Below are 14,421 nucleotides of genomic sequence, written 5' to 3'. Positions count from 1 at the left end.
TGTATCATATGAGGAGCAGATGAAAGGACTGGAGTCTGTTAATGACATCACTGATACAGCCATGATAACAGTAAAAGCTTACTGAGTACTTGTTGTGTGCCAGAGCTGTGCTAAGCGATTCCACATCACATCGTTTAATCCTCACAACGATCTTACTTTGAGGGGCACTGTCATTTACCACCCCCTCATACGGTGGCTCAGACGGTAAAGAATCTGCCTGCAATGCAGGAGACCTGGGTTCAATCCCTGAGTTAGGAAGACCCCCCTGGGGAAGGAAACGGCAACCCACTCCAGTATTCTTGCCTGGAGAATTCCATGGACAGAGGATCCTGGCGGGCTACAGTCCATGGGGTCACAAAGAGTTGGACATGACTGACAGACTAATGCTTTGACTTTTCACTTTCACATATATCAGATAGGGAAACCAAAACTTCGGTTAAAAACTTACCTGAAGAAGTCGCAGAACCATAGGATTAATGCCATAGGAGATGAACTGAAGTGGTGACCATGACATATTCTGAATATCTGAAGGATTGTCAAGAGGAAGAAGGATGAAGATTTGTTTCATTAGAAGAACCAGGATCAGTGGGTAGAAGTTACAGCGAGACGGTTCTTCTTTGAGTACAAGACCATCTAGTCTTCTCTTTAGCAGAGAAGAAATCTTTCTGGATGCCTCCCTCCCTGCTTCATGCGCTCTGTGAGACACAGGCTGTCCTGTGCCACAGAAACCCCATTAGAGCCACCCTCGCCAGACTGGAAAGTTCTTCCTCCAGCCTCATCTTCTTGGACTTGTTAATCACGCTCACTTCCTCAACATGCTGGCCCGCATGAGAGCATATGTTATCTCTCTCCTTCCTTTGGACTCCTTCTCCCCTTTCTGTTCTTTACCCCTGACTGTCTGAGACAAGGCCATGTCCTGAGATTCTGGTCTTGGGGCCACTGTTTTGATGCTTTTCATCCTGGTGTATTGCTTGGACCTTTAATGGAGCTCCTTCCCTGATTTTCACGTCTCCTTTGCCAATGATCCATTTATCATCAGAAACTCAACCTGGCAAAACACAAACTTGCTTTACTCCTCAGACTGTGCTGCTCTTTCACCTCCCCACTTCTGTTACGGCGGCCCTGCTGTCCTGGGCCTCCGCGCCTGCCTTCTCGTCTTTCTTCAGCCTGGAATCAACCACCAAATCCTACTGACTTTTCACTTATAGAGTCTCTTGAATTTGTTCCTCCTTCTCCAGTCCCACCATCACCCCTAAAGAATTAGTGCTTGTTACCTCCCTCCAAGTCTCCTAAATACCACTGTCATCGCGTAACTTCGGATCTCATCATTTCCTTGTTTAAGAACCTAGGGCAGATCCTTATTGACCATCAAACTGGGTCTATTTATCCAACCCAAGGTTTCAAGTGGCTGTTCCCAATACCTCCCAGCAGAAACTTATTCCTAAATTACTGGCCCTATGCAGTCACTCCCCACCACACACTCGCTACCCACCAGGCTTCTCCCACTCCTCCTCACCTTCGCTCATGCCTTTCCCCTCCTGAGAGCAGTGTTGTCGTGTGTTGGTTTGACTCTTGTTCCTTTAAGTCCCACCCGGTGGTCCACGTCTCCCTCTCAGTAATCCCTCCATCCTCAGCACTTTTCTTGTCCTTGTAACCTGCTGAATTTCTCGTTCTAGTATTTGGTTAGAGACTCCATCAGAGTTTTCCATTTAAATAAAAGCTTCTTTGGTTCCTTGAAGCAGATTTTGATCATCTTCTGGGCAACACCTTACATGTTCTTTATCACAGTAACACCCACCACTGGATTGCTCAGACAAGTGTTTGTTGACTCAGAACAAAAGAGCAAAAGAATCCTGACAATTTATTAAGTTCTTCAAACACAGCAGTCAGTGTGCTAAGTAGAAACACAGCCCTCATTTTAAGAAAAGGAAACCAAGGCCAAGAGGTTCAGTGACTTATGCAGGCCACGTGGCAGATAAGGGTTGGACCCCTTTGATCCCAGGTAGTTTGGATCCAGAGCCTGCGGCCCCTCAGTGTACCGTGAAGATCACACAGAGGATTAATGGATGCCAAGGCCAGCCCTGTGCTCTGCCTGCAGTGCAGGAGACCCAGGTTCGATCCCTGGGTTGGGAAGATCTCCTGGAGGAGGGAATGGCTACTCATGCCAGTATTCTTGCCCAGAGAATCCCATGGATAGAGGAACCTGGTGGGCTACAGTCCATAGGGTTGCAAAGAGTCGGACAGGACTGAGTGACCAACAATTTCACTTTCAACCCTGAGCTCTTCTTGAGAACCAGTAGGATCCAACACTGTCAAGGTTTGATGGTTGATAAGAAGGACCCTTCTTAAACATCCCCCCAAGTGGGGACACACACATGTGGTATTTAGGGGGGCAGCCTTGTCATGGCCATGTCCTCAGGGAGGAGGCATCAGGGACTTGGGAGGCCGTTAGGTGCAAACTATCCTGCTTGATTTCAGTAGCTGTTAGGACAACGATGAAAAGAAAGGCTTGCCTCTAGGGTCCTCAGATTTTCTTATCATTTCTAGGAGTGCTGAGTCTGGGAACGTATTTGGCCTTACACCCTGCCAAACTTTTGGTATTTTGCCTTTTCATAGGATTGATTTCCTTTATTTCTGTCTTCATCGGGATCTCCATTTGGATCTCTACTCTTGAGTGTTGACGAAAAGGATTCCATCCCCATTTCTTTCTCTGACCAGGACTTCTTGCTACCAGATCTGTTATTTTGTTGCTATGTATAAAATAAAGCAATTGTTTTGGAGTATTAAATAATCAGACTCTTTGGGAAGAGTAATGTGATCTTTTCTCTATTGCATGATAAGAGGAAATGTTAAATCCAGTGTTTTTTAAAAAAGGAAATGTTTACGGAAAAAATTATATTGGGAGAAACTAATCCTTGGGCAGCAGTCAAGGCCAAGGGCCAAGACACAGCACTAAACTCTCACTGGGAATCTTACTCCAGCGGAAGCAGGAGCAGTGGACAGACAGACATACGGATGCTTATGGCTGACCATGGCCACGTGTGTGTGCATTCTTCATGATTTTTGTGGCAAATATTATATTTGATGATAAAAATGAAATTTTGTTGTAAAACTTGCACTATCAATCTCTCAGTGTTTTTTTACCTTGGAATTTTGTACAGATATTTAAAAGTAACTACTTTAAGCTTCAGCTCTAGATAAAGAGAAGTTATGTCCTTCCTAGACCATTTCTACATTATATATAACCTTCCAAACAAAACCTAAGCATATAATTCTGCTGTTGGCCAGCCACCAAATTTTCATCTGAAGCACAAAATACTTGTCATCTGGGGACTGCCTGAATTTACTTTCTATTATTTCACATTTCAAATATTTCTTTAAAATTTTTTTCGTAGAATATTAATTAATTTTCAAATAGATATTGGAGACATGGCAATTTGGTGGAAGGAGCAGTGAATTGGACATTATGAAACCTGGGTTCCAGATCTGACCCCCCTGTGTGATTCCTGGACACATCTGATCTAACTGGGAACAGTTTTCTTGCCTGCAGCACATGTGCACCAGAGTGTGAGAGAAAGGTCTCCTGAACGCTCGGCTTTTGTAATTCAAGCACAGCAGAGTTCTTTCTTATTGTAACAGTGACCTCTTGTGGTATAGATCCTTCATCAGTTTTTTTGGTTTGCAAAGTAAACTTTGGATTTATTTTATTGTTGTTTCTAGTAACTGTATTTCGTATTGTAAGGCAAATCTGACTTGTCTTTAAAAGGTAAATCTCAGCTGAAAATCAGAGGTTGATTAAAATGAGGTAGTAAGAGCACCAAACTCCATTTCATAAGCAATTCTCTGTGGTTTCTTCAGAAATCGTATTTAGCTTACTCTTGACACAGAACGAGAACTGCTTTGGCTTTTGTGCTGAGTGCTGTGTGTATTCATCTTCCTCACAGAGACCAGGGGAAGAGGCGTCCGAGGGCCTCCTCAAGCTCCCGCAGCCCAGACCAGAGCAGGCTGGACATCAGACCAGGTGAGGCTCCTGTGTTCTTAGAGGTCCCCAGCATCTTGTCCTCAGCATCTCCATCTGTAGAATAATCTTTTGTTTTAAAGATGTCTGATGTTGCCTCACTCCGAAATTTCCAGGAATTTTATCCAGCTTGGTCACACACCAGCATTTATTTTTATAAATTGTTATTATTTTCACAACAGTCTTAGCACTTTACCCTTACTCGACTCCAGTGCCTCAAGCATCTATAGGTTATAGTCTACACAGAAATGATTTTATAATTCTGCACAGATGACTGCACAGAAATTATTTTGTAGAAGCATTTGGAAGGTTGCAAAATGTGACATTTACACAGTTCTTAAGTTGACTGAAAAGGAGTCAAAATCATGGCTTACTTAAATGACACTGTATTAGCTACATCAAACCAGCCCTTTGAGGCTTTAAACTGTTTGAGGAAATACATAACAATATAAATCACAGGCTAGAAATGCTACAGAATATATTCGTGCAATGGGATATAGCACTTAGAAAAATGACCTGGAGTACATTTATAATATTGAATGAAATGAATATAAACATAACATCACATGAAAAAATTAAGCTGCGAAAACAAAGGCATGTGTTGTTATGGATACAGATCTATGTGGTAAATGTGATAAAAATAACCACTCAGTTTAGCGTGGTGGTAACCCTTGGGGAGGGGGATGTTGGGGGAGGCACACAGAGGGCATTAGCAATATCTGTAATGTTTATTTCTTTGAAATGAAGAGAAGGAAAATACAGTTAATATTTGACCAGACTATTTGTGGACACACAGGTGTTCATTACCTTCTTCGTATAATTTTTTGGTGCACATGAACTTTTATGAAACCAAGCTAATAATTCAAAAAATATTTTCCTATCTTCCAAACTAATTTCTTATCAATAAAATGACTTTTGTGACCAGCAGGAATTTCTGTAGTAGTCAGGAAAATCTTAGACTGATTTCCCAGTCAGCATTGTTGCTAAGCATCTTACATGTGCATGCTAAAAACAGCAGCCAATAAACATTGTGTTAAGTTTTTGTGTCCCGAACTCAAAGCTGTGGTGAAGAACTATAACCACTGAGACAGCAAAATCTTCAAAAAAACATGCTGAAATTTCTGCTTGACTTACCCAATTTCCTGTTGAATCATAATTTTTATATTTAGCAAACTGTGAACCTAGATGAAAGTGCTCTCTAGAATGTTAGGTTGTTGCCCAAGACTGAGACAAACTGTATTTATTTATCATCTGGTGATCTTAAAAAGTGATCACATGACTCCAGGCTTCCGTTTCTAGGGTAGGAGCTGGGTTAGTGAATAAAATGAGATTTCTTTAGAGTGCAGAGTTGGAGGAGGTGCATGAGGGGAAAGGCCATGGCTGGACACCCCAGCTCACAGGGGGGTTCCTGGGAGAGGGTTGAAAGCAAACTCTTACGCCACAGTGTCTGGCTAACTTCTGTTCTGAGAAGAAACAAGTCTTGGAAGCCCTCGGAAGGGCCTGTGAGGGCCTTTCCTTTCCAAAGGTTAAACAAACTGCTCTGTAATTTCTGGCTCACCCCTGTAATTCAGCTCTTCCTGGGGTGAACACGTTATCAATTTTGTTTGTCCTGACAACGGTTTGATAATTGTGGTTTCTCACAGAGCGGTTCTGCTTAAGAGAGCATACTGCATAGAAGGTAAAAAGCAAACAAACCTGATTTCAACTGAAATCAGTGAAATTTGGACTCACTGAAGTCTGTATTTCTAATAAGTTTAAGTTTGTCATGGATAATTGTCTATTATATTATTTGTCTGGCTTCTTATCTCTAGGCTTTCCCCTTGCCTTGATGTATGTTGATTTTATTTCTCGTACTTTGGACTTTGAGTGTGTCCGACACCTGGGAATATGAGCAACTATGTTGTTTATACAGCTTGAATAGTCATGTTTACTTTTAGGATCCGTATCCGTGATTTATCAGTGTCAGAGAAGATTTGTAAGAGTAATGAGCCAGAAGATGGAGGTGGTGGTCTGCAATCCTTTTCCTGCAGGTCCTGAACCTCGGGAGCTCTGAGAGCTGAGATACTGTATAAACTCATTTAGAGACAGTGCCTGACCTGCGCTGGTGGGAGTCCACTGCTCGTTTTTGTTTCTTTAGTGTGTTATAGTCACATGTTTTGCTGCAGGGTGCTGCCTCAGAAGACCGTGCTGGCAGTGATATGTAAAGCAGGGTAAGCACCACGTGTGCCTGTGCTAAGTCGCTTCAGTCATGTCTGGCTCTTTGAGATCCATGGGCTGTAACCTGCCAGGCTCCTCTGTCCATGGGATTCTCCAGGCAAGAACACTGGAGGGGGTTGCCAGGCCCTCCTCCAAGGGACCTTCCTGACCCAGGGATCGAACCCGCATCTCTTATGTCTCCTACGTTGGCAGGCAGGTTCTTTACCACTGGTGCCACCTGGAGGGCCTGAGGGCCTGAGAGCGAGGCCTTCAGAGGAGGAAGGCTGCGGATTTTGTCTCGAGCACTGCTTCTGAGTGTCTGGCCCGGCAGCACCCCCGCCACTCCTGGCTAGACAGTCTTTGTTTTAGACCTTGAGATCTTGCCTGTGTGAAGTGTAATCGTGATTTGCATTTTCTAATACGATTTACATTTCTCCCTGAAGTTATCTTTTAGTTTGCCAATTTGCTTCAGGGCAGAATAGCCCCCGAAGAGGTCAAGTGCAATTCTGTGGAGCTCTGTGACCTTGGCCAGGTTACTTAATAACCCTGAGCCCCCCTCTCTCCATCTGGAAAATAGTGACAATGTGGGGACCTCCTGAGAGTGTTGTGACAAAAATGCAGACCTGCTGGATCTAAAGTACACCATCTGTGGGAGTTCTGACTCGCCCACAGCTGCCTCCTCAGGCTGCCTCTCTCTCCGCGCTCTGGTGATAACACACAGCCTGATACACTTCAGACAGGGATGACCTCTTTATTGGTTTTTTTTTAACCAGGGAAGTGAAACCATGCTGACTGAGTGCTTCTAGATGCTAGGCACTGGGCTCAGAGCTTTGCTTACATCGTGTCTTTGAATTCTCATAACCCTGAAGGCAAATATTTTAATCTCTGTTTTGCTGATGAGGCTCAGAAAGGATAAGAAACCAGACCCCCGTCACCCAGTGCGTCAGTAACGGAGTTGGGATTTGAACTGAGGTCTGTCAGCACCCAGAGCTCAGGCTTCCTGTTGCCCCACACAAAACCACTGGTGTGAGAAGCACTGGCCCCACAATAATGTGAACATTTTATTTTCTGTAGGAGAGAAAGTCCCTGCAGGCCTCCCTCTCAGAAAATTTTCCATTAAAACATTTTCAAAATCCTTGTTCTTTACATATCTACAGTTTTCTATTTATTTTATGTTTTAGCGGGATATGTTTAAAAAGAAAAAACAAACAAGCAGAAACAAGCCAGAACTCCAGAGTGCCTCACTGACAGTAATTTCAGCACTTACAAAGCTGAAGGCTTTATGCAGTGTCCCAATCAGAGTTTAAAGTTACGATTTCTTTACATGATCTTTACTGAGTTTAATTTTATTTGATTAGAAGACATGTAATTCTCATTAGAATTAGTTGGGTTGAGGGGGCAAAGTGCAATGTAATTCCAGAGTTTATTAATTTTAGGGATGGATAATGAAGTCTCCTTGGCAGTACTCTCGTTGTAACTCCTTTTTCACGGCTCTTTCTCTTGTTCTGTTTTTCTGTTGCAGGCTCAAAAGCTGACTTGCAAGAAAAGAATACAGAAATAGAAGTAGATGAAGTATTTTGGAATACAAGGATAGTACCCATTTTGCATGACTTAGAAAAAGGTAAAAAAAAAAAAAAAAGTAGCTTTAGATCGAAAATATCTGCAGTTATTTATATGTTCCCCATTGCCCTGATATTTTCAGTACACCTTGTCATTTCTGTGAACTTGTTCAGAAACAATTGAAATCATCTATTTACCCAGTAATGTATGTATTCAATATTACATGTAAACCTAATTTTAAAATTATACTTTAAATACCACAAGAGAACCTACTTCTAAAAGTCCCTTTAGAATATAAATTACCACTACTTCTGCCCAAGAAAATGCCAGTTTGAACTCTCTGTAGTGGTAGTTCATGAATAGCAGTGCAAAATTGAAATAGATTTCAATCCTCTGAAACATTGGCTAAGTCTCACAGAATGACATCTTTGGCAGGTATGCCCATGGTTTTCTAGATCCAAGTGTATACAGTTGGCCCTCCATAGCTTCAGGCTGCACATCCACGGAGTCAACCAGCTATAAGTGGAACTTTTTTCTGTGTTGGTTTGAATTCGCAGATGTAGAACCCGTGGATATGGAGGGCTGACTATACAATACCATTTTATACACAGGACTTGTGCATCCACGGATTTTGGTATACTCAGGGGTCCTAGAGCCAATACCCTGTGGCTCCTGAGGAAGGGCTGTATATCCAGTTTTCTAAAGATTGAACATGGTTGTCGGGGATGCCACTCAGAGAGAGAAGTGGGCTTGGATGTGTCCAGCCCTTGAACTCTGGAACGCCCCAGCAGTGAAGGCCTGCAACCCATGGGCCTCTGCCAGGGTGACCTGTGGACAGCTTGGCAGGGAAATGCCCCTGCTCCTGCTTTCTACCCCTTTGCCGCTCTTCAGGGATTCCACTTCTGAAGTTGAAATGGGCTCTTCTGGAGCTGCAGTCCTGGCCCACAGCACACATGAGGCCCTCACTAGCAACTGTGAAACCAGTGCCCCTTGGATGAGCAAACCAGCATGATAGCCACAGGAAGAAACCCTAGGAGAAGCAGGGTAAATAAGTCCTGGCCACCAGCCCACCAGGAAAGCTGTGCAAAAGACCTACTTCCTTGAAGGTTCGAACAGCCTCACCCATCCTGGGCTCTCTGGGGGTGCTTGGTGGTAAAGAAGAAAGCACAGCAGGGCAGGTGACGAGCAGCACAGAGGCCTGTCTTGGAGAAGGATTTTAAGAGGGTTCTGAGGGCTCTGTCACAACAGAGAAAATTGAGGAGTCTGGGATTCGAAATGTAGATGAATCTCCCTTCTCAAGGGATGATTAAATGCTGAAGAATGGTATCTCTTCCATAGACAAATTGAAAAACAGCAAACGGTGGCAGTTTTCCACAGGATATGGTTCTAGGACCCCTGAGTATACCAAAATCCGTGGACACACAAGTCCTGTGTATAAAATGGTATTGTATAGCTGGCCCTCCATACCCTCGGGTTCTACACCTGCAAATTCAAACCAACACAGGTTACTTGACCCTTTGAGATTCCTTTTTATTTCTCTCTCCTTTTTTTCCTGCTTTTTTTTGTGACATAATTTCAGACTTACAGAAAAGTTGCAAGAATAGTGCAAAGAAATCCTGTATACTCTTCCCCCAGATTCCAAAAATACTAACATTTTACCACATTTGCTTTATAATTCTTTCTCCCCCTTCCTCCCTCTCTCCCTCTTGCTCTCTTTTTCTCTATACACCCCCTACTCAACACACACACATTTTTTCCCCTTTTTCGAACCATTTGAGAACAAGTTGCCATTATGACACCCCATATTCCTAAGTACCCTGGCATGTAGTTTTAGAAGTAAGGGCATTCTATTACGTATCTGGAAATCACATACAACACTATACAAACCCAATTTAGATTTTGCCGGTTATCCTAATAATTTTGTTCATAGGGAAGGAAAATCCTGAATACAGTTACTTGTCACATCCCTTTCGTGATCTTGATGTCCTTGGGCACAGGCCAGTTATTGCATAGACTGCCCCCACACATTGAGTTTGTCTGGTACTCTCTCACCATTTGATGGTGGTTAGGCGCTTGGGCAGGCGTGCAGCCTGAGTGGTTCTGTGTCCTTCCTGGGTATATCATTATCAGGAGGCATGGGATGCTGAGTTGGTCCATTACTGGTGATGTGGACTTTGATCACTTGGGGAAGGTGGTGTCTGCATGGTTTTTCAATGTAAAGTTACTATTTTTCCCTTTGTAATTAATAGGTCTCTTATGGGGAAAAGTTACTGCAGAGTCTACCTTGCTTTCTGCTACTCATCAAACTTTCACCCACTAGCTTTAGTCCCTCAAGGATCTTGATTGCTTTTAGGTTCAAGCTGTCTTTTTGAAGCTACCTGGCAGATATAACAAACCAACCAGTAGAAAGAGGTATTTTGATTAGTAGTTTAGAATTTGACCCTGGTGCCTTCCTTTTTAATTTCTTTTAAGCTAAAACAGCTACTCTTGAGTAAAACCCAGCAGGCTGAAGAGTGTGTGGAGGGAAGTATTAGAAAAATACCTTGATGTCTACAGAGTAGCCTGCAGCCTGGACTTGGGTTTGTGAAGAAAGTGCCAGTAACAGAAGAATGAAACAACAAAACAAAAGTATTTTTCTTACAATAGAACTCAGTTTTTTTCCTTTTATTTAAAGTTAGTCTCAGTCATTTCCCATCAATTCATTTTATTTAAGTGCTTAACTGAAAGGCATGGAAGGTTACTTAGCTATTGAGGTTTAAAATTTTTTCTTAGATGTTATTGTTGAAAAGAGCTAAAAATGGCCTGAGTCATTTCCTTCTGCAGGCGCACACTTCCTCTATGCGGGCTTTCAAGAGCACATTATGGTATTTATTTAAGATTGGTTTCCTACTTTTAAATTTTGTGACGAAATCTATCAGAGATAATATTTTTCAGCTGGATGTCTTATACCCTGGGTCCTTGCATTTCCCCTCATGTACTATTTTGTGTGCAGCTTTTCTTCCATGTATGACTTTCGGTATGGCTACCAGTTTCAAAAATTGTTTTCCTCAGAATTCTGATTATAAAATGAAGCACTCCCCTGCTTCCTGATGAAAGTCTACTTTTTCTTATCTTCTTTGCTAATACTTGGGGCTTCCCTGATAGCTCCGTTGGTAAAGAATCCGCCTGCAATGCCGGAGACCCTGGTACGATTCGTGGGTCGGGAAGATCTCCTGGAGAAGGGATAGGCTATCCACTCCAGTATTCTTGGGCTTCTTGTGGTTCAGCTTGTAAAGAATCTGCCTGCAATGTGGGAGACCTGGGTTGGATCCCTGGGTTGGGAAGATCCCCTGCAGAAGAGAAAGATTACCCACTCTGGTATTCTGGCCTGGAGAATTCCATGGCCTTACTGTATAGTCCATGGGATCGCAAAGAGTCGGGCATGACCGAGCAACTTTCATTTAACTTAAGTTGCTAATACTCACCTCCAAATAATGGTGGACATGCTGACATTTTGAGGTTTTGTTCCACTTGCTCCTTCTTTTCTAAGATAATGAGCATTATTCTCATAAGAAGATATTGATCATTGTTTTCATCAATAGGCATATTATTAATAGAAAGTGAATCTGCCTTAAACTGTGTTACAGGCTGTCAGTACAGTATTCTCCCTGTACTGTGCACTGTCGGTACAAAGATGTCTAAGACACGGTTCCTACTCAGCGTACCTCTTTGAGGGCACTGGGCATGTAACACAGATGCATTTGTTGTTTTTGTTCCGTTGCTAAGTCATATCTGACTCTTTGTGACCCCATGAACTATATAGCACAACAGGCTTCCCTATCCTTCACTATCTCCCAGAGTTTGCTCAGATTCGTGTCCATTGAATTGGTGATGCTATCTAACCATCTCATCCTCTGCTGCCCTCTTATCCTTTTGCCTTCAATCTTTCCCAGCATCAGGATCTTTTCCAATGAGTCAGCTCTTTGAATCAGGTGGCCAAAGTATTGGAATTTCAGCTTCAGCATCAGTCCTTCCAATGAATATTCAGGGTTGATTGCCTTTAGGATTGACTGATGTGATCTTGTAGTCTAAGGGACTCTCAAGAGTCTTCTCCAGCACCACAATTCAAAAGCATCAATTCTTTGGTGTTCAGCCTCCTTTAGGGTCCAACTCTCACATCCATACATGACTACTGGAAAAACCAAACTTTGACTGTATGGACCTTTGTCAACAAAGTGATATCTCTCCTTTTCAATATGCTATCTAAGTTTGTCATAGCTTTTCTTCCAAGGAGCAAGCATCTTTTAATTTCATGGCTATGATCACCATCTGCAGTGATTTGGGAGCCCAAGAAAATAAACTCTGTCACTTTTCCCTCATCTATTTTACATGAAGTGATGGGACCAGATGCCATGATCTTAATTTTTTGAATGTTGAGTTTTCAGCCAGCTTTTTCACTCTCCTCTTTCACCTTCACCAAGATGCTCTTTAGTTCTTCTTCGCTTTCTGCCATTAGAGTGGTATCATCTGAATATCTGAGGTTGTTGATATTTCTCCCAGCAATCTTGATTCCAGCTTGTGATTCATCCAGTCTGGCATTTCACATGATTACTCTGCATGTAAATTAAATAAGCAGGGTGATAAATACAGCCTTGATGTACTCCTTTCCCAATTTTGAACCTGTCAGTTGTTCCATGTCCAGTTCTAACTGTTGCTTCTTGACCCACCTACAGGTTTCTCAGGAGACAGGTAAGGTGGTCTGATATTCCCATCTCTTTAATAATTTTCCACACAGTCAAAGGCTTTAGTGTAGTCAATGAAGCAGAAGTAGAATTCCCTTGCTTTCTCTGTGATCCAACAAATTTTGGCAATTTGATCTCTGGTTCTTCTGTCTTTTCTAAACCCATCTTGTACATCTGGAAGTTCTCAGTTCACATACTGCTGAAGCCTAGCTTGAAGGATTTTGAGCATAACCTTACTAGCATGCAAAATGAACAGCATACATATATGTGTGAAAAATAATAGTATTTGTTGAATGTGGCATTGTATACCTTTTCTGGAGGAGCCAGAACATAAACAGGGCCTTGAAGGACCAAAATCAGTAGGGATGAAGGTAAGGAGAACATTCTGGGCCCTTGGAACTGTGTGACAGAGGGGTGAAGGTGGAGATGCAAAGCAGAAGCTTCCAGGGCCCTGAGCAGAGCCCTGGTGGGTGGCGGGCAGCAGGAATAAAGGAGAGCCAGTGAAATCGGGAGTTCCCCTCCTCAGTACACTCTCTGAAAGACTGTGTGTTCTAGATAAGCTAACTGATTAGTAAAGAAGTCAACATGGTAGGAAATGGAGCAACAAAATAGAAAAAAAAGAAATCAGATAGATGGAAATGAAAAGGGGAAGAAAACAACATAGTTCAGGAATTTGAAGATGTTCAGGGAGGTAATTATGGGGTTTTGCGTACAGTCTGTGTTTGACACACTCAAAAACTTGACCTCAGTGAGTAAGTTCTGCTTTACTGTCTTTGCCCCAACAGAAGAAAACATTGAAATGGTCTGTGCTGCTTGCACACAACTTCATCATGCTTTAGAGGAAGGAAACATGCTTGGAAATAAATTTAAGAGAAGAAGTGTTCTCCTGAAGACCCTATATAAACTAGTTGATGTTGGCTCGGACTTGCTGAGCCTTAAACTTGCAAAAATTATTCTAGCAGTAAGTTTTTCTTTTCTCTGGTCTCATAGACTGTAGCACATACAAGTTCTGTTAAATGCTTTGTTTGTAAAACATTACAAAGAAGATTAGAAATGCAATGTGTTCATTTAGAATCTTGAAAACAGAATTGACGTGGTGAACTAACATCCCAGAATCTGACCAGAAAGTACCAAAGAAATAAGGCTGAGAACAGAGAAAATGTTCAAACAAATAAGTGTTCACACGTGGATTGTGGCAAGGTTTTTTGTTTTTTTTTTTTTCCCCTTAAAAATAGGCAAACGCATTCAAAACAGAAACTCAAGTAACTTGACTGGAGATCAGTATCAGAGAGTGCAGACTGTGGTTTCTGCCCTATGGTTTCTGTTGGGCACTCAGTGCTTCTGTCACATGGTTTAATAAATAACTTCAGATAACTTGGGCTGTGGACATAGTGCCCAGGTGCTTTATGAGGCCGCGTGAAACAGAGAACCAGCTGCTTTGTGGTCACGGAAAGGTGGCCATAGAAAGCTTCTGTGAGGTGTTAGAGAAAAGGCCAGACACCAAATAAAACTCTATAGAAACTCTGTCTCAAACAAAATGATATCATTGTTTGAGTGCAGCCCTTTGTGGTCACAGCCATAAACAGTTGGAACCAAAAGATAAGACACAATTATTGTAGAATGTTCTAAGAGAGCCGCTGAAACAAATGAATGAAGCTTTGTTTACCTGGTTTCAGAAAAATAAAAGCTATTATGTTAAAACCCATAATTCATATAATTTAAAATCTTAGAGTACCCAGTGAAGGTGAGCGTTGGTACTTAGTGATGGTTTAGTGAGGTGCCCACTGTTCCGTATTGCGAAGTCTTTCATAAAGTCTTTACATATTCTCTGCAGTTTTGGAGGGGGTACATTCTCATTTAGCTGCCACCCTAAACTGTTCACCCTCTTTGTAAAAACGGTGATATTATATGTGATGCAGAAAGCAG

General features: G+C 42.3%; 1 protein-coding gene across 5 annotated transcripts in view; it reads left to right on the top strand.

Annotated features, from left to right (window-relative positions):
• Positions 1 to 14,421, top strand: part of ARMC2 (armadillo repeat containing 2) — a 120,453-nt gene that overhangs the window by 32,685 nt on the left and 73,347 nt on the right. For all 5 annotated transcript variants that reach the window (XM_055535241.1, XM_055535240.1, XM_055535242.1 and 2 more), the window contains 3 exons: positions 3,945 to 4,021; positions 7,737 to 7,835; positions 13,281 to 13,456. In XM_055535241.1, the coding sequence (XP_055391216.1) occupies positions 3,945 to 4,021; positions 7,737 to 7,835; positions 13,281 to 13,456 (352 nt within the window). The remainder of the gene's footprint in view (positions 1 to 3,944; positions 4,022 to 7,736; positions 7,836 to 13,280; positions 13,457 to 14,421) is intronic.

The sequence above is a fragment of the Bubalus kerabau genome, chromosome 9, assembly GCF_029407905.1.
Source record: "Bubalus kerabau isolate K-KA32 ecotype Philippines breed swamp buffalo chromosome 9, PCC_UOA_SB_1v2, whole genome shotgun sequence".
NCBI classification, from domain to species: Eukaryota; Metazoa; Chordata; class Mammalia; order Artiodactyla; family Bovidae; genus Bubalus; species Bubalus kerabau.
Note: the sequence above shows the minus strand (reverse complement) of the source record. Positions and strands in the feature narration are given on the sequence as shown.